Raw genomic sequence first — 20451 nt, forward strand, 5'->3', positions numbered from 1 at the left:
TCGCCGTAAAAAACGGCGAGCAGCGATTCGTGTCGTGGGGCGGCCGTGGGGGGGGGGGGGGGAGAATAGCGGGAGGTCGGGACAAATGTCGGGAAGGCCCTCCCGCTATTCTCCGACCCGTCGTGGGCAGTGGAGAATCGCGCCCATGGATTTAGAGCTTGTATGAGTATAATATATATTGCTTTCAAACAAATTTTGAAGTACAGAAGCAGGCAGGTCAGATTTGTTTGTTGCAGATTATTGCAAAGTTACACCTTCAGTATGATTAAAGTTGGAAATGTGAAGCAATCTCTTAATGGTCCATGTTTTCTCCGGTAACCATTTTCACTAAGCTAATATGTTAGGACAGCGTTAGATGTGGTAGCTGTTTCACGTCTGACAAAGTGATCTCACATTTACATTTATTTTCAGATCTAAACAAAAAAAAACCCAAATACCTTATTAAATATGAAACTATTAATCAAATGCCTTGAAAGGAAGTTAACAGATCTAGTTTGTGAAGCAACAGTGCAATAAAACCTCAAGCACTGTGTTCGCTTGTCAAACTTTTGCCAGTCGCGGTTGATCTCTGAATCTAAAGCTGTCTAATCATCTGCCCTTGGCTCTTTGGTGTGCAGCTGAAGTCGGAAACAATCCAGTCATCGCAGTTTCAATCAAAGATGAATGAAGTCATCAGAGCAATGACTCAGGTGAGTTTCAGATGCCTGCTAATTTATGATTTTAATATCGAACAGTCTGCGGAGTAGATTGAATTGTCACTGAATCATAGATAGTGGTTGTCTTTTAAAGCCCTTTCTCCACTCCCCTACTGTGCGAGGCAGATTTGTTTGTTCTGTCTGTCTGTGAACATAGTTCTGTCACATCAATAACTTTAAGAAACCCCAATTTAAACCAACTTCACAAATTGGCCCCATTCTGAATTGGCCCATTCACATGCGTGCACTTCACAGAGGGGTATGAGATGATTTCTCCACAATAACATGTTGAACTAAAATTACTTCCTCTGCTGCTTCTCAAGTGTATCAGGCGAGACCTTGGAGCAATTTGTTACTACTTCAATATCTTGCAACCTTTTAATTACATTTTCCCCAAACTCGAAGTTGACATGGGATTTCATGTTATATTTTGTTGATGGGTTAATGTAGGATTCCATCAGCATCCACTCTTATTGCTGCCAGTGTCGCCATCATAACTCAAACATTACCTCAGTGTTTGCACAGATTTTAGAAATCCTTTTACTGAAGGCTGTTCTGTTCATTTGCAAACAATTGCTGCTTTAACGTTATACTGTAATTCCATTTTTTTGATAGTTTGTGTTTCTTATTGCACATCAAATTTTGTGGATGTGAATCAAAAACATTTTTCTAGCCAGCACCAACAACAAGGTTTGCGGTTAGATGCATGGCAATCCAGATATTGGTAAAGCTCATTTTAACTCTTGTCCTACCAATGTCCCACTACTGCAACTTTGTGATTTTATTCTAACCTCAGCCATCTTTATAAGTGCTTGCAGCATGCTTACCAGCAGAATACTCATGCCCATTAGAAATGATACTGAGTGGCACACTTTTTTTGTGTGGATTCCTTAATGCCAAGAGACAATATAAATCTACCCATCAGTCTGGGCTGCAAGTAAAACTGGAACCCAGTGAAGAGAAAGACCACTTCAACCATTTAGCTTTTCAGTAACTGGTGTTATGTGCAGGTTCTTATTTGACCCCTCGTTTTTAATGCTAAATTTATAACGTGCTGCCCCAAACACATTGCAATCATTGTGATTCCATCATTGCCTGCATTCTCGATTATCCAAGAGAACTTTCATAAGAAATGGGAGATCGCTCTAGAGAAAGGGTCATTGGGGCAGTCATGCCCTGCAAGTTTGTGTGTAGTGGTGCTGAGTAGCCCTGCAGGTGCAATGGAGGCTGTGTGCGCCGCACTGGCTGAGTTGCTGACCTGGCACAGGGCGATGAAAGCGGGGAAGTTGAAGCGGTACTGGTTGATGAAGACGCCGCTGAAGAACTCGGAGAAGGCGGAGCAGAGCAGGTAGAGGAGCCCGGAGGCAGGGACCGCCGCTTCCATCCCGGAGGATCCGACTGGAGGCCGATTAAAGATTAACTCGCCAGGCCATGATATAGTGGAACATTTCCCCCGCGGTCAATGATCGACAGGCACACTGCAAAACCAGCCTGCTTCTGAAATAATGAAAACGCTCAAAAGCACACAGCAACTCAGACCCATTCACATTGTGAGTGTGACCTTCACATGCAAGTGTTGGAACTGCATTCGCATAGCGCCTTTCACAACCTCAGAAGGTCCCACCCAACCACCCTCTCCTCCTGGTTTATTCTTCACACTTGCTAGATTCCAACAGCGACTGCACTTCAACAGTATTTCATTGGTTGTGAAGCGCTTTTGGCCATGATAGGCAAATGCAAGTCCTTGGATGACCCCTTTCTTTCAGATGCGGGTGGGTCTGTTTTTTATTTACAGATACCCTCTTAATTTCCTTGGGAAACTAGAACCAGAGGTCATCATCTCAGACTGAAGGGACGATCCGTTAAAACAGATGAGGAGGAATTTCTTCAGCCAGAGGGTGGTGAATTGGTGAATCTGTGGAACTCTTTGCCGCAGAAGGCTGTGGAGGCCAAATCACTGAGTGTCTTTAAGACAGAGATAGATAGGTTTTTGATCAATAAGGGGATCAGGGGTTTATGGGAAGAAGGCAGGAGAATGGGGATGAGAAAAATATCAGCGATAATTGAATGGTGGAGCAGACTCGATGGGCCGAGTGGCCTCATTCTGCTCCTATGTCTTATGGTCTAATGGGAGGATATAATCAGGGAGTGGTCAGGCCAGAATATGGGTGGGTTTTACCTTTGCTGGATAATGGCCCCCCGGTTGGAGAGCCTAGTACATAAGCTCACAGTCTCAGGATGGGGAGAAAGGGCGGGGTAGTCAGCCATTTTGCATTGAGATGAGGAGACGCTTCTTCGCTTAGAGCTGTGAATTTTTTGGAATTCTCTGCGCCAGAGAGTGGTGGATGGTCACGTTTATTCAAGATTGAGATCAATAGATTTTCATGCACTGAAACGAGCCAAGGGAGATGGGAATAAAAACAGAAAACGCAAGATAAAGCCAGTGGGCCTGGCAGTATTTTGGAGAGACAAACAGTTAACACTTCGAGTCCCTATGGCCCTTCTTCAGAGCTGAAGAGGGTTGGAAACTCCATACGAACATTTCGCGTCACACGGACACGAAACGTTAACTTTGATTCTCTCTCCAAAATTACTGCGATCCTAATTGACAAGAACTCAGTTTTCCCATTCTCAGATTATAGTCAACCCCAATAATTGATATGTTTTAGTTTGTGGCTCCCTGTTGAACACCTCGGTTGTCCTGGTTAACAGCCTGCAGCTGGGATGATATGAATTTTATTAATTCTCTGCTGGCCTCTCTCCCAAACCTCGACTCACACCATCTTATTTTAGGGGGGGACCTGAATTGTGTTTCGACCATAGATTGGATCCTTCCAAACCTAAATCTCTTGTTCCATTGGGGTATGCCAGGGCGTTATCTTCTTTTATGACTCCAATGAGGGAGATGGAGCCTTGGCGCTTTTTGCACCCAAAGGATAGAGACTTTTTTTTTCAAATGTCCACCATGCATAATCCCCTATTGATTTTTTTGTTTTGAATAGGGTTCTCCTCCCTTTGATGGCGGCGGCTGAGTACTCAGCAATTGTTATTTCAGACCATGCCCTGCACTTTACTGATTTGTTGCCAGAGTCTGGTCCCACCCAACCTGGAGATTAGATACTACATTGTTAGCGGATAGAAAATTTTGTGGGTTTGTGTCCACTTCCATAGACGACAGTATAAAATTTAACAGGTCCGATTAAATCCCACCCTCCACGCTGTGGGAGGCTCTTACGGCAGCCCTCAGGGGGAAGTTATCTCTTACAGAGCATATATGTTAACGACAACTAAGTTGGAGAGCAGAGATTGGTACATTCCATCATAGAGGTAGGCCACCTGTACTCGCTGATCCTACTCCAGAGCTGTTGGCAAGTAGGAAAGAAATTATGGACTCAGTTAGAGTTATAGTCTATGAGCAAGGCGGTGCATCAGCGACAATGCTCCAAAGGCACTTTTTTAGGAGCGTGGGGAGAAGGTCAGTCGTCTTCTGGGTCACCAACTCCAGTGGCAGGCGGCCTCCCGGGAGATCACTCAGATACTCCATTCGAGTGGCAAACTTGTTTCCACCCCTCCCCAGGTTAATGCAGATTTTAAATCCTTTTACTGAGACCTTTATAGATTGGAGCGCTCTGCAGATAAATCGATAATGTCCGACTTTCTGGACGATCTACCCATCCCACTGGCTGAGGTGTCTAAGAGCCGTGAGTTGGATTCCATGCTACCCGCTAAACCCCCCCCAAACCGAAACAAGATTTTAAAATGTTCTGGGTTGATGCAATCTGGCAAAGCACCTCGCTCGGATGGTTTTCCGAGTGAATTTTACCAAGGTTCTCGGAGCAGCTCGCAGCATTATTATTGGGCATGTTCAATTATTCCCAATCCCGGAGTCGCTGCCTCTAACCCTCACTCAAGCCTCTGTTTTTCCCAGTTTCTTCAAGGGGACAAAGGTCCAACAGAATGTGGTTCATATCGTCCTATCTCATTTTTAAATATTGGTGTCAAGCCCAAGGTATTGGCACTTCAGTTGGAGCCTTGCCTACCAAATATAATTTTGGAGGATCAGACAGGCTTCGTGAAAGGCCGATGCTGAAAATGCATTCAGTTGAGTGGAATGGAAGTATTTATTTGAGATTCTTGTGAGGTTTGTATTTGGTCAGAAATTTGCTTCCTGGATTCGCCTATTATTTAATGCCCCTACTGCCGGTGTTCGTACAAACCCTTCGAACTTTCTTTATTCTCCCTTGAATAGGCACCAGGCAGGACTGCTCACTTTGTCCACTCTTGTTTGCCCTGGCAATTGAGCTGCTTTCTATCGCATTGAGGTCCTCTAGTCAATGGAGAGGTATCAGTCCAAATGGGGTGGAGCATCGAGTGTCTCTCTCTCTATGCAGATTACCTACTTCTTTATATTACAGATCCAGCCCCCTTCCATCGACGGGATAATGAAGTTGCTTAACATCTTCTGCTCCTTCTCTGGGTACAAACTGAATTTCGGCAAGAGTGAACGTTTCCCGGTTAACCCCCAATTGGGAACGTTACCTTTTCACCTTTCTGATACGAGCTCTCGCTACCTGGGTGTACGGGTGGCCCAAAAAAGGGCCTCACTTCATAAATTGAATTGCACAAGTCTGGTTAATAGTGTTAAAATAGATTTGCAGAAGTGGAACGACCTTCCACTGTTCTTGGCGGGAAGGATTCAAATGTCCAGAAACGAAGAAGAAAAATATTAAAGGGCGTGAGAAGAGAGCAGGAAATGGGATTTGAGTTCATTGCTTCAGTCGGGAGAAGGATGAGAAAAGCTTGCATTTCTCTAGTACCAGTTGTTGTGTTCCATGGTTTCCCTGATGATGAAGACACATAAAGAAAATACATGCGATGAACCAGAGAAAAAAAAAATAAGAAATGGGAGATCAACAAGACTTGAGGCTGCACATATTATTTTGGTTCTTCACTGGGCTCTGTAGCTCTGCACCAACCAGGACATTAACTGGTATTCAAACAGTTCATCTGTCAGACGATTGTACATCTCAAAGTTTCTGCCACTGGTATATTTGCAGCTCCAGGCACTGCGAGATGGGAAACGAATACTTCACCAGCACCAGCCAAGACTGTACGGCTGAGCTCGAAAGGCAACTTGCCGTTGCCTCTAGTGACCCTTTCAGCAGTCTCCGCAGCTCTGATTCCAGTGGTGCTGTCAGGTTTGAGTACAAAGCCTGTCCTTTTAAATGGGGCTTGTGCAAGTGAGTGGAATCCGCTTACCAGCGCAGGAACTCATTTATGCGGAAATCTCTTTATTGATTTCAAAGTTGAAAGCTGTGCAGCATTTATGTCAGTACAGATTGCTAATGTGTGGCGGGGCTGGTGGTTGGAGTCACCACTGAGCATATGGCGGAGCCTGTGGGATAATTTGATCTTCTTGACAAGTGGAGCAATGCAATGGCTTATTACCGGAGGATGTAGGGAAAGTGCATTCACAATTCAGAGTGGGATCAGAAAATAAATTTGGGAGATTCTTAGTAATATATCAAATTCCATTACCAGTTTAGTATGGGCTCCACTCCATTGTAACTAGTGAACAAACTTCAAATGATTGGGGCTAAATGGATTTCGAAATAACATACCACCACTCAATAGCTAGCGCAAATGTATTTTGCAAGCAGATGAAAAATCTGTGCTAAATTCCATTTGGGTTAATATATGTGTGCACACGTGGCGCAGTGGTTAGCATTGCTGCTTCACAGCGCTGAGGTCCCAGTTCCGAACCCGGCTCTGGGTCACTGTCCATTTGGAGTTTGCACATTCTCTCCATGTTTGCGTGGGTTTCACCCCCACAACCCAAAGATGTGCAGGGTAGGCCATACTAAATTGCCCCTTAGTTGGAAAAAATGAACTGGGTACTCTTTAAAAAAAAAAAAAAAATTTTTTTTTAATGTGTGCACTTCTTTTCAAACAATTTGAATTCCTTTCAAGTTAATTTCCAAACTTCCTGTCAACCCTTTTTGTGAGATCTGTATCAGTATTTCTAAATCCAGTTAACCCCCGCCTTTCGTGTCCCCCTATCGCAATTTTGTACACCCGCTCACGCCTGTGTATCCAGTCACGGTTTGCGCCCCCGAAACTTCGCTCATCCGTGATTAAAAATTTAACAATCCAGATGCCACAAGTTCACAATGACATTTAAACAGTACACCCCTGTTGTAACAGGTGGCATATTCCACGTTTTTGAACCCGAGTTGCTGCTCCCCTGCCCTCCAACCATTATAATACTGCAACACAAACTAAACAGCACTCGCGCAAGCAAACGTTTCATGTGGACCCAAAAGGTTCATAAAGGACTTCATAAAATTCCTCAGAAACCATTAAGAAACACTTCCTTTGTTCCTCGAAAAAAGTGCGCACTGTAAATGTCCCTTCATTATGTCTGTGCAGTCTCCATGTGCACATGGGTTGTTGTGATTTCTAGGTTGTCTAGATTTTTGCAATACAGTTACAAGACAGTACAGAATTTTACTAAAGATGTAAGTCAGCAGCAAGCAGAAAACTCCCCAGGAAGGTGATGACAAAAGTTATAATTCTAGATAAGACTGCGGAAAGGTGCAAGTGTTTCTATGCTGCCCAGGGAATAGTTCGTGAATGAATCCACAATTAGGTACTGGCAGTCTAAAGAAAGAATAAGGGTCAGTGTTTCTGGTAGTCGTACTGCCAGGTTAACCTTTGTGAGCAGGAAAGACCCTGGAGGAAATGGGGAAGCTACTCAATGTGTGGATAGAGCACTGGCATCATTTAGTGCTCCACTCATTTGTAACAAAGCCCCTGAATTGTATCAGAACATAAAGAGTGGTACAGAGGGTAGTGCAGATGTCACCAGTGACAATGGAAGAAGTGCAGAAGGTGCCTGTCCTTCTGTTTCCAAAGAATTCTCAGACAGCAAAGGGTGGTTCCATCGCTTTAATAAGTGCTTCGGGCTGCATAATGTGAAGTTGGTGAGAGGAGTTGCTTCAGCTGACCATGCAGCTTCAGGAATACACTGAGAAAAGAGGCTACCAGGCAAAACAGGTCTTCAGCACACGTGAAACTGGCCCGTTCTGGAAGAAGATGCCAAGTAGGTTGTGCGTTTCAAAACAGGAAAAGACAGTTAAAGCAGCAAAGCACAGATTGACACTTCTGCAATTTGCCAATGTGGCTGGCTTTAAACGTAAACCTTTTCTGGTTTATAGGTGAGAAAACCCTCGAGCTTTCAAAGGGAAGAATAAATGTCATCTGCCAGTCTTTTGGAATGCTTTAACAGCAATGCCTGGGTTACAGCAGCAGTCTTTGAAGACTGGTATGCCAGTTGTTTTCTGCCAACGGTTTGCATTTATCTGAGGGAAAATAACCTGTCTTTTCAAGGTCCTACTAATGCTCGATGATGCACCTGAGCGTGCACACACACTCTCGTTGAGCACCATCCAGACGTTGAGATTGTTTTTGTCCTGCAACGGTAACCTTGCTTATCCAACCAGTGGATCAGGAGGTCGTTGCCTCATTTGAGGCTTACTACACTGGACATAGTTTCAGTCGCATCCTCTGGAAGCAGAGCCTTCAACCACAATCCCTGATTGCAATTCAACAACCTCACAGTAATTTTTTTTTTAAATTTCATTTTTACCAGGTGTGGACTTCGCTGGTTAGGCCAGCATTTGTTGCCCATTCCTAATTGACATTGAGGAAGGTCATTGATTTTCTTTTATAAATTTAATGTACCCAATTCTTTTTTCTAATTAAGGGACAGTTTAGCGTGGTCAATCCACCTGCCTTGCACATCTTTGGGTTGTGGGGGTGAGACCCACACAAACATGCAAAGGATGCGTAAACTCCACACGGACCGGGGCCAGGATTGAACTTAGGTCCTCAGTGCCATAAGGCAGTAGTGCTAACCACTGTGCTGTCCAGGAAGGATATTGATGAAGCAACTGAAAATGGTTGGGCCTTGAACACTACCCTGAGGAACTCCTGCAGTGAAGTCCTGGAGCTGAGATGATTGACCTCCAACTACCACAACCATCTTACTCTGTGCTTGGTATGACTCCAATTAGCGGAGAATTTTCCCCTGATTCTCATTGACTCCAGTTTTGCTAGGGCTCCTTGATAATGCTCGATCAAATGCTGCCTTGATGTCAAAGACGGTCGATATTGAGGACTCCCAGGGGGACTCCCAAGGCAACTCCCACCCAACACTATAACCAATGTGCCGCCACCTCTGCTGGGCCTGTGGGACAGGACATACCCAAAAATGGTGATGGTGGTATTTGGGACGTTATCTGTAAAGTATAATTCCGTGAGTATGTAAGGTTGTTGCACTCACAATTTTGGCACAAGCCCCCCTTAGTAAGGAGGATGTTGCAGGGTTGACATGAAATTGCCTGTGTCGTTTCCAGGTCGATGCTGGGTGGTCCATCCGATTTCTTTCCTTTTTATTGACTTTGTCACAGTTTGATACAACGGAGTGGCTTTCTAGGTCATTTCAGGTGGTATTTAAGAGTCAACCACATTGCTGTGGGTCTGGAGCCACATGTAGGTCAGACCAGGTAAGGACGGCAGATTTCCTTCCCTGAAGGACATTCGTGAGCCAGCTGGGTTTTTACAACAATCGATAATGGTTTCGAGGTCATCATTAGACTTTTAATTCCAGATGTTTATTGGATTCAATTTCCACCACCTGCTGTGGTGGGATTCAAACCCAGATCCCCAGAGTATTACCCTGGATCACCAATCCAGTGACTATACCACTACACCACTGCCTCCTCAATTGGACATAATTAAGGACTTATGGGATGAAGTTGAGGCTTCAACCATAAATGTTTGCCAGAAAATTAGGGGCAGCAGGGTAGCATGGTGGTTAGCATAAATGCTTCACAGCTCCAGGGTCCCAGGTTCGATTCCCGGCTGGGTCACTGTCTGTGCGGAGTCTGCACGTCCTCCCCGTGTGTGCGTGGGTTTCCTCCGGGTGCTCCGGTTTCCTCCCACAGTCCAAAGATGTGCGGGTTAGGTGCATTGGCCATGCTAAATTGCCCGTAGTGTCCTAAAAAAAAAGTAAGGTTAAGGGGGGGTTGTTGGGTTACGGGTATAGGGTGGATACGTGGGTTTGAGTAGGGTGATCATTGTTCGGCACAACATCGAGGCCGAAGGCCTGTTCTGTGCTGTACTGTTCTATAAAAATAGCTTGGCCTCAAGCTATGAATGATTTCACAGGGTTCCCCAATGTAGAAGTAAAGTGGTTAGGATCATTAACTTGGCAAAACATGGAAGAATTGGTTGAACTGACGGGATTAAAGGAACCTAAAAAGGAGCAGGAGCGGGAAGATGTTCACAACCAAGATGAAGGCAGATCTCCGAAGGCCAGTCAAAGGTTTGAAAAAACAGGTAACAGACCATGCAACAAGCAGAGAAAGAAGCATCGCCTTTTGTCGTGAGATTGAAACAACTATTGCTGCTTACAAAGCACTTTACAAAACTGGAAAACAAAAGGCGAAGCAATCAACAATAACCTTGTTCTTCTCATCCAAATCAACCACATCAACGCTTATATCAGCCACATCACCCACTCCATTTCCCTCCATTCTCAAGTAAATTATGATACCTGTACTGTATAGTACAGTAATGTACAATAGTGTGATTTGTAAATTGCACTAGTATGTACTGTACTGTATTCTGCAATTGGCAAGTTTTAAATAGTTTTTGTTTTCTCGTGTTGACAATTTCTTCAGTAAAATTGATTCAATTAAATTCAATCCAAATATTGACTCCGTTAAATGTACAAAAGTGAAATTTGGGGATGGCTGAAACATGTCTAATTCAGTCCCATCATCAACTGGATATGACGTTCACGGCGGGAGTTGACTGTTTTTCAATTCAATTTTAGTCTAGAGCTCACTAACACGGTACCTTTTTCATACATTGGAGTCATGCATTATTGGGTCTGTCCTTAAACCTGATAACCAACTACTTACATAAAATTATAGTTTCGCAAGAAACCTACGGTTGACTAATTAGTGTGCTAATGACTAATTCAGGTGATGAGACAGTGTCGAAACTGATATATTTACTTTGCGCTTTATGTGACATGGCAAATTGTAAAACCGAAGAAAAAATTTGTTAAAATTTTGGCAGTAAAAATATGGCTACCTTCATTTGCCTGATGCCAGCCAATCACAGAAATGTGGGGGGCGATTCTCCGAGCCCCGCGCCCGGCCGGAGAATCGCCGCAACGACACCTGCGCGTGATTCTCCGAGGTGCGGAGAATCGGTGCCATTTGCGCCGGCGCGTTTGGCAGGCGCGGGACGCTGGAATCAGCAGGGCCGCCGATTCTCCGGCCCGGATCCAGCCCAGATGGGCCGAGCGGCCGCACCGATACAACAGAGTCCCGCCGGCGCCGTTCACCCCTGGTTGCTGCCGGCGGGTATTCTGCAGGAATGCTTGGGGGCGGCCTGTGGAGGGGGAGGAGGGCTCTTTCGCCGGGAGGGTGGCCTCCGATGGGCGGGCTGGCCTCTGCCCCTCCAGGTCTACTTCCTAGCGCGGCCGGTCCCTGAACACCGTCCCCATGTTGAGACGGGGCTGGCGCGTAGAAGAAGTCACCCGCGCGTGAGCGGGTTGGCGCGGGCGCCGCATAAGGAGGCGTGAACGGCTCCAGCGCCGTGCTGGCCTCCACATAGGTCGTACCCGGGCCCTGATCGCGACGCCGTGAAATGCGACGGCGTTCACGACGGCGCAAACACTTGGGCCCAGTATTGGAGAATCGCCCCCGTGGTGAGGTACGCAGCCAATTCTGTTGCACATATTACCTAATATATTACTTTCTGATCTGATGTGTGCAACAGTTGAGTTAATATTTTGAGAGGTGTCGACAAGTCTTAATGCAATACAAACCAGTTTCAGGTAGCCAAGAACAAAAAACCCATTTGATCACCCATAGAACAACATAGAATATAGAACATACAGTGCAGAAGGATATCATTCGGCCCATTGAGCCTGCACCGACCCTCACTTCCTCCATAACCCCTCCTAACTGTTTTGGACATTTAGGGCAATTTATCATGGCCAATCTACCTAACCTGCACATCATTGGACTGTGGGAGGAAACCGGAGCACCCAGAGGAAACCCACGCAGATGGGGAGAACGTGCAGACTCCGTGCTAACCACTGTGCTACCATGCTGCCCTAAATGTATTTGATTTTTCTGAGAAAATAAACTAACATTTTTATCCCTGAGAATGTCTGTGGTTTCCATTATGTTCAGATGCTTGTTGGAGAGTCGGAAATAAATCTGGTTTAAATTTCAGTCGACAAAACATGCGGGCACAGAATGCCCCATAGTTCTCCAAATGGCAACTTTCGGTCTGGACAAATTGTAGTTTACCAATTCTAACCTCTTCCCACATTGACTGGCGAGTTATTGCTCTCCTGTAATGGCCAGGAAATTGCTTTCATGTGCTCAAGAATGACATTGGCATATTCCTGGATGCAGGTGTCCTGATTTTTGCCCTCTGGAAACTTGTCTGCTCTCTGAGCAGTTGCTCAATGCTGGCAGCCCTTTTTTCATTTGCTCGGAATATAAACCAATAAATATGATAAAGGGATCAGAGTAATCTCTGTGTTGAACAAAATATCTTGATGCCAAATGAAACTTACCTTGTATCATCTTATTTGAATTCACGCCCATTTAATTTAAACCGCATGTGTAACACTGATGGAATATGGCAACTTTGGAACATCGTATTATTGTAATGTAACATCAAGCAGCTGTGAAACTAAATCTCTTACTGTGCAGGTCCTGCTTCTCCCTCATCTATTAGGACATTTGCAGATACGCAACTTGTGCTTCCCGAATGCTATGCCTCTCACATTAGCATCAATTATAATTGGCTAAGTAGGTTGTTACTTTACCTCTATTTTCAGCCCTAATGATCCTGCAATTTGTTGTAGAAATGCAAAATGAGCAACAAAGTTGTGAAGAAATACAAACAGAAAAGGCTGGGAATACTCGGTCGATCAGGCAGCATCTATGGAGAGAAACCGAGTTAAGGTCTCAGGCTTCTGACCCTCCATTGGAATGGAGAAATCATTTTGAGTATCAGTTGTTCGCTCAATCATCCAGAGCTAGGTACAATGATAAATTCATGGCCAATACTTGCTGAAGGACATTGAAGGTATTGTGTTTTGGACCTGTGGTGCCTCCTGATCAGTATTTAGTGTCACCTTGGATGCTGATCAGTTGTCATTTCCTGCTGAACCACTCATCAGTGGACTTCATTGGTGGGTGATAGCAGCCAATTGATCCCGACCTGTGTGTCTAGGCCCAGAAAGGACACTCTACAAGTGGATTCAGTTGTCTTCCTTTTAAATTAATGAGCTATTGTTGTTTATGGTTAAATAGCTGAAGGCTGTTCCATTCTTCCACATGGTCACTTTGGCAGCTAACCTGCCTATTAATAATTACAACAAATTGTGCCCCCACATTAAAAACGTATCATGTAAAGCTCCACAGGAATATCTTTGTTGAAATCTGAAAGAACTGAAATTGTTTTAGGCATTACACTTGCTCAGTTACATGACTTGCAGTATTCTGTGTGTTTTTCTTTTACTTACCCGCCTATTTATATATTGTCTTATCACAGATAATTAGCTTTTCTGGAGTAATTGGACTCCAGTCCAATGCTGCCTGTGCTTTAGGACATCTTCACTTGACCAACATGTCGTCCAGTCAGAGTAGGACATCAGGTTAGTCATAAGAATACAAATTGTGGAAAGGTGAAAACTATAATGATTCTACAAGCGCAGCAATACCTGCAAATGTTTTATTTACCCATTTCAATTGTGAAGATTTTAAACAACAAGAACTTGCATTTATATAGCACTCATAAAGTTGCAAAACCAAGCCCAGGCACTGTGCTGGAGTGAATACCAATCAAATTTAACACTGAGCCACACAAGGAGAGATGGGAGCCTAGTGTCAAAAGCTTGGTCAAAGAAAAAGGGAATCTTAAAGGAAGAGAGACAGGCAGAGAGAATTATCGAGCTTAGGACCTAAGCTTGTGAAGCTGCAGCTGCCAATGATGGGGAAAAGGCCAGAAATGGAGGAGCACAGAGATTTTGGAGGAGTATTGGATGGATGGAGGTGTTTGCAGAAGCAGGAAGGCATGAAGTTGCGAAGGTGTTTGAAAACAAGGATGAGAACTCGATAATTTAACATCATCCGACAAAGATTCCTGCACGTTTCAAAATTTTCCACAGGTATTGGTCTTCAATATATAAATTAACTCGTGTCTCGAGTGCATAGCATCCTTTAAAAGTCTTGCTTTTCCTTTAAAGTAGAAACACAGAGCTTGAGTGGGTTACTCTGAGATTAAACTCTTGACAATTCCACTGAAGAAAGATGTGAATTATTTTTGTTGTGTCCCTGACAGCTCCGTGATAGCTCCGCTAAATTTCCAGAACTGACAGGCCATGAATAGAAGTCCAGAGGCACTCACATTAGGCATCTGTCATGATCCACAGTTGAGGGTGTGGGAACCACATGATGAGCTAAATACGAGTGTCAGTGTGGCCATTTCATTTCTGTCTGTTTATTTTGAGCCTTGCATTTGACATTCATCATTGCTGCCATTTTACAGGGTTTCTTCTCAGTGGTCGATCTAATGCTGGACCATAGTTGGGTTGAGTCATTGGAAACAGAAGGTTCTACCAAAGGCCGCAGCGGCCCACTTTTGCAAAGCAAAGCCACAGAAAAAATGTGATCAATGTTGGTTTCGAAATAATAGTTAGAATAGAGGAGCAACAGCCAGGTACTCTTCAGAATAATCCCATTTTGCTCACCTGAGGGGATGAGCAAAGGATCACCTTGGCTTAACATCTCATCCGAAATATAGCACCTCGGAGAGTGCAGCATTCCCTCTGTTAAACATTGATGTATCTGTCTGGATTAGGTGATCAAGTCTCTGGAGTGGGGTCTGAGCCCATGGTCCTACTGACTCAGAGGTGAGAGAGGTACCACTGAGTCAAGATTTAGTATATTGTATTAGTGGCTTTGTCGATGAGAGCTACTGCAGTCAGTTACCAGACCGGGATTTCCCAGTCTGTCCCGCGGCGAGGGTTTTCATAATGGGATGGAAAGTATGATGGACCAACCAAAGCTTGCCGGTGGAGGTGGGATCTCATAGAAATAAGGAGCGGAATTCTTCGACCCCCTGCCGGTATTCAGGCGGGGGCTGGGATCATGCCACGCTGGTCGGGGGCCGTTGGCAACGGTTCCCCCCGGCAATTCTCCGGGCCCTGATGGGACGAGCGGCCGTCGCCAGTCTCGCCGATGTGAAATGGACATGGTCCCACACGGCCGGACCTGGCTGGTAGGCCGGCAGGTGCGGTCCTTTTGGGGGGGGGGGGGAATCCACCCCCCGGGGGGCCCCCATGGTGGCCTGGCCCGCGATTGGGGCCCACCGATCTGCGAGCGGGCCTGTGCCGTGGGAGCACTCCTTCCTTCCGCGCCGGCCTCTGTAGGGCTCCGCCATAGCCGGCGCGGAGAAGACACCCCCCTGTGCATGCGCAAGAATATGCCAGCCGGTCTGCGCGTGAGCGGAACCACGCCGGCGGTTCTGTGCATGCGCTAACTCGCGCCGGCCCTTTGGCGCCGGTTGGCGTGGCGCCAAAGCCTCCGGCGCTGGCCTAGCCCTCGGAAATGCAGACTCTGCAACTTCCGGTTCGGCCGATGCCAGAGTGGTTTGCGCCATATTTGTACGCCGGCGCCGGGCCATCAGGGAATTCGGGTGAATCCCGCCCAAGGGGTCACAGATCTGAGGATACAGGGTAGACCATTTAGAATTGAAATTAGGAAAGATTTCTTCACTCAAAGAGAGGTTGGCCTGTGGAATTCGCTACCACAAAGCAGTTGAGGCCAAAACGCTGTGGGCTGGATTCTCCGCTGCCCATCAGCGGGGTCCCGATGCAGCGTGGAATTGGGTAAAAATAGGATTGCCGCCAGGGCAGCACGGTGGCCTAGTGGTTAGCACAACCGCCTCACGGCGCTGAGGTCCCAGGTTCGATCCCGGCTCTGGGTCACTGTCCGTATGGAGTTTGCACATTCTCCCCGTGTCTGCGTGGGTTTCGCCCCCACAACCCAAAAACGTGCAAGCTAGGTGGATTGGCCATGCTAAATTGCCCCTTAATTGGAAAAATAACTGGGGTACTCTAAATTTAAAAAAAAAAGGATTGCCGCCCAATGCCTCTCCCCCCCCCCCCCCCCCCCCCCACGCTGGCAGTGGAATTGGTGTTCTCGCCCTTGTGCCAGTGGGAGGATGCAAATGGGTCTTAATAACTCATTTGAATCCACTTAGCAGGCCAGGCACCATATTCTCCGGGTCTGTGATTCTCCCGTCCTCTGGGCTGGGAACCACGTGGGGGTGGATTACTACTAATATTGCCCAGCATGGCCCTGACAGGGTGGACTTCCCGGTGGACCAAAGGGATAACCCCTAAAGGGAGTTGCCCCCAAAGTCCATCCAAGAGCTACTCTCCCTCCACAATACCAGAGCTGCCCACCTCATGCAGCCCACCCCCAGAGGGGGTCTCTGTGGGGGTCCCCCTATTAGGAAAGCTCTGTGAGGGATCCCCTTATTTAGGGGTCTCTCTATGGAGTCCCCCTATTTAGGCGGTCTCTCTGTGAGTCCCCTTATTTAGGGGGTTTTGGGGGATCTCTGGGGATTGGGGTCTCTTTATTTAGGGGTCTCTGGGAGGTCCCCCTATTTAGGGGTCTCTAGGAGGGTGGGTGGGTCACACCTGTACTTGGGGAAAGGGGGGTTGTTTTAGCTCTTTCTGATGTTATAATATATTGCTGCAGGTTGTCATTGAGTGTAGACCATGATTCTGCAAATAGTAAGCTTCTAGTCTTGCCTGTGAGGGGAGATTGATCTAAGACTTGGTCCAACAAGGATAGAGTGAAAATGGAGGGTGAATCATGGCATCTAATTTTGCGTGTCCCTTGTGACTCGACACCGAGTGAAATTGGCAGAGGACTGAAATTAATAGAAATGAAGACGAGCTCCTTTGAGAACTGAACAAATGGTTGGGCGCATCTAACAGGCTGATGAGAGCTGCAGTGTTCGCCCTTGCGGCTCCCAGAGTCGGGGTGAGGGGGAGTGGTGCCAGAGGGAAGAAAATGTTGAGTTAACTCTTACTGCCATGACTGAAGCAACAATGTCTACTGTACAAACTTGTTCATGGGCTCATGCTCCTGCACTGCTATTTGACTGTGAAATGCTTTGTGCAATGAAGGCTGGAGTCTGGAAGATAGAAATGTAGGAAGAAGGAAGGGAATTTGATAAATTTGCCGACACCATTTTGCAGAAAATCTTTGCAATCTCTGATTCTTACCTTTCTCCTCTTAAGAGTTAGCAATGTTTGTAATCGAACGTTATGCATTCAAGAAGAATAAAAGATTACTTTAAGTCTCACAACATCCATCCAGTCTTGACCTGGCCTATTTTGGACACCACCTCGATCAGCAAGCAGGACTAGAAGGAATTCTAAACGGCTTTACCTCATTCAGAGCTGCTCATTCATTACTACTGATGCCAAACCCACAAGGTCTTACTGGAGACCTGATGTGCTGATCTTGTGGAAGCAACAATGATAATTTGAATGTTAAGTACCTTCTACAAAGTGCAAGGCTCTCCAAATAGTTTTTTAAAAATGTTTTGACCGAGGGCCTTGTTTTGAAAACGGTCACTTCTTGCCTCCCACCACTGCCCCCCCTCCCCCCCCCCCCCCCCCCCCCCCCGGCCCAACCACCCCACTTAGCATCTCCTTTGACAGTGACCTGCAGTACAGCATACATGCTGTGCATCAGTTGATGCCACATTTTTCAAGTGATTAAGCTACCAGGATGCTGAGACTACGTCCCCCGTTGCCAAGATACTGAGCCGTACATTTCGCAAGAGTTTGGAGAGCAGACTATTGAAACTGAATATGACAGCAGGGTTTTACTTGTCAGCTAACATCAACTTTGAAATGTGTTCCCAGTGTTGTTTTCTTTTTGCCATCTATCTCTCATCTAATTACAACTGATTTTTAAAAGAATCAAACTGCCGGTTCTTCGAGAACTGCTATGTTGCGCCCAGCAGTTTTCATGTCGGTCTAAGTAGTTTTGCACTTCTTTTTTAAGCTGCTTGGTCGACTGGCTAGCAAAGCACTACGGATTGTTTGAGCGGTGCTTCACACTTTTTGAAACCTGTGAGTGATGTGCTGACCAATAACACAGGGTGTCATTGTTTGTGGAGTTAATTTATGTGGTTTTTTACCTAATGAGTTCAATCGTTTCTGCAGTGCCGCCAGATTTCGGCTATTTGCCAGAAAAGAGTGTCATCAGGTCTGCGACTGATTATATCATTGAAGCAGGGAAAAAAGGTATGATATTGAAAAGATTTAATTGTGTCAAATTTGTTTCCCTTTCAAAAAGAAAATGGCTGATTAACTGTCTCGGTGGTCAATTCTGATTGCACGATGCTCTTGGAATTGATCTGCGTTTGGGTCAAAATGATCTTTTTTTAAATGATTATTGCACCCTGTTTCCCTTAAATTTACCCACTGCTTCACAAGATGCCGCATGATTGCGATGTTTTGTTGCAAACGAAAGTCTTGACCAGCCATCTCTGGAGGGTTACTTTGTTTAAACCTAAATCCTGGTCTGTACTTTGAAGTACTCCATATCAATGATTGATTCCATCATTTTCCTCACAACATCGAACATTATTTGATAAGGGCTTATATGGTTTGAGCCTGCTTGAAGGTGGTGTTACTTTGCAGCTGAGGACCATTTCGGCACGTTGCACGGGTGTGAATTAAAGACTGGGTGTAAGATTGAGCTCAGTTCATTTTCAAAAATTCTTGACCGAGCACAGGATTTTGATGTGCCCTAGATCTTGTTTGATTCTCAGATCTAGTAATCCTAACACATGAGAAAACGAGAACACTTGACACAATTGTTTAAAAAAGCACCGCCCAGATGAATTCTGGCTTATCCAATTAGGCTCTAATTGACCTTTGACTGCTTTCTGAAATGGTATTGATTATATTTTTGAGAAAGCTTAGGATGGCGCATGTAACGGGACAATTGAAACCTATTTTGATATTGCTAATGGTCCATTCAGATTAAAATGCCGAAGGCTGTCACAGCACCACTGGGTTCAGAAGGATGAAACCAAGTATAATTGGCTTCAGTTGAAAGCGCACTAGGAAAGAAAGTGTGGCATTCTTGCAAGAATGTTCACTGGCTCAGACCACATATTCTACTCTGTAACTCTTCCTTTCATCATTCTGAACCCAGTGGTGCTGTGACAGCCTTCAGCATTTTAATCTGAAGGAACCATTGGCAATATCAAAATAATGCAATAAAAAACTGCAGATGCTGAAAATGTGAAATAAAAGCAAAAGAACCTGCTGATGCTCAGTTATCAGGCACATCTATGATGTAAGCAAATGAGTTATTGTTTTGGGTGTTTATTCTTTGTCAGAATAATTAAAAAAAACAAAAAACTTTGTTTTCCAATTCAGGGGCAATTTAGCGTGGCCAATCCACCTACCCTGCACATCTTTGGGTTGTGGGGGTGAGAGCCACGCAGACACGGGGGAGAATGTGCAAACGCCATATGGACAGTGACCCAGGAGCAGGGATCGAAACCAGGTCCTCAGCGGTGTGAGGCAGCAGTGCTAACCACTGCGCCACCATGCTCCCTCTTTGCCAGAATTAACAATGGGTCATAGTGCTGGATAACGCATGAATAAATGAGAATCTGCAGACACATTCTCAATCTTTTCTTCCTTGATTCTAAATCAATTAAGCCGTTCATTGTTTTTGCTTAAATCAAGTGAACTGAATGTTGTGAAAATACCACAGTCATGGTTAGCTAATAATGCTAAAATTGTCCAGTAATCTGCTCAAGCTGCTACTAGAATGCAGTGGGCCCAGTGTTGGTCACTGACTTGCATGTTGTGGCTGCAGTTCAGAGGAGAATCATGAAGCTGACCCCTTGAATCAGCAAACTGAGCTATGAGCACAGATCAATCTCGAAAGAAGGCAACTAAGAATGTGGAGATTTATATTAAAGTTTGATATTAATGGTGTAAAATTTGTAAACTTGAAGCATAAATAAACCAACACAAGGAGGAAAAGGGCCCAAACTGGTGAAGGGTAAAGAAGAATTTATTCTCACAAATCATAATCATCAGGAGACATAATATTGTGGATTCAAACCCCACTTTTGGACTTGAAACAAAATTGCGGCTGCAGCATTCGAGGTATGTTGCATTGTTGGAGATGCTGACCTTGTGGTGTTGAATGGAAGCTGTGTTTCCAAGTCTTAGTTGTTTTGGTGGTTCAGCTGTAAACTAAGGATCTTCGGCACAATTTGAAGATGATAAGGGATTGCCTTGGCCAACATTCCTGCTTTTAAGCAGCACTTCTGAGACAAGGTTAATTGGCCATTCACCTGATTGGGAGTCGGAGAATATTGCTGTGTGTAAAACGACAGGCACATTTAATCACATGGCAACAGTAATTATCTTGAAAGTAATTAATTGTGAAGTGCATTTAATGATAGGGTGCTATGACCGTCTTAATCTAACCTGGGGATAAATTTTTGAATTGAACTAAATACCTATTCCCTGGTGCATTCTCCATGGCGGCACCTTGACCAATCAGAGCCCACTTGCCTATCTATCCACACACTT

General features: G+C 45.3%; 1 protein-coding gene and 1 long non-coding RNA gene across 4 annotated transcripts in view; one reads left to right on the forward strand and one right to left on the reverse strand.

Moving 5' to 3' along the window:
• Positions 1 to 20451, forward strand: part of focad (focadhesin) — a 366162-nt gene that overhangs the window by 284318 nt on the left and 61393 nt on the right. For all 3 annotated transcript variants that reach the window (XM_038804621.1, XM_038804620.1, XM_038804622.1), the window contains exons 34-36: positions 618 to 689; positions 13350 to 13452; positions 18049 to 18129. In XM_038804621.1, the coding sequence (XP_038660549.1) occupies positions 618 to 689; positions 13350 to 13452; positions 18049 to 18129 (256 nt within the window). The remainder of the gene's footprint in view (positions 1 to 617; positions 690 to 13349; positions 13453 to 18048; positions 18130 to 20451) is intronic.
• LOC119970272 overlaps positions 19984 to 20451 on the reverse strand; it is a 40199-nt gene continuing 39731 nt past the window's right edge. Inside the window, exon 3 of the long non-coding RNA XR_005461576.1 lies at positions 19984 to 20234. This is a non-coding gene — a long non-coding RNA (uncharacterized LOC119970272). The remainder of the gene's footprint in view (positions 20235 to 20451) is intronic.

The sequence above is a fragment of the Scyliorhinus canicula genome, chromosome 8 (genome assembly GCF_902713615.1).
Source record: "Scyliorhinus canicula chromosome 8, sScyCan1.1, whole genome shotgun sequence".
NCBI lineage: Eukaryota > Metazoa > Chordata > Chondrichthyes > Carcharhiniformes > Scyliorhinidae > Scyliorhinus > Scyliorhinus canicula.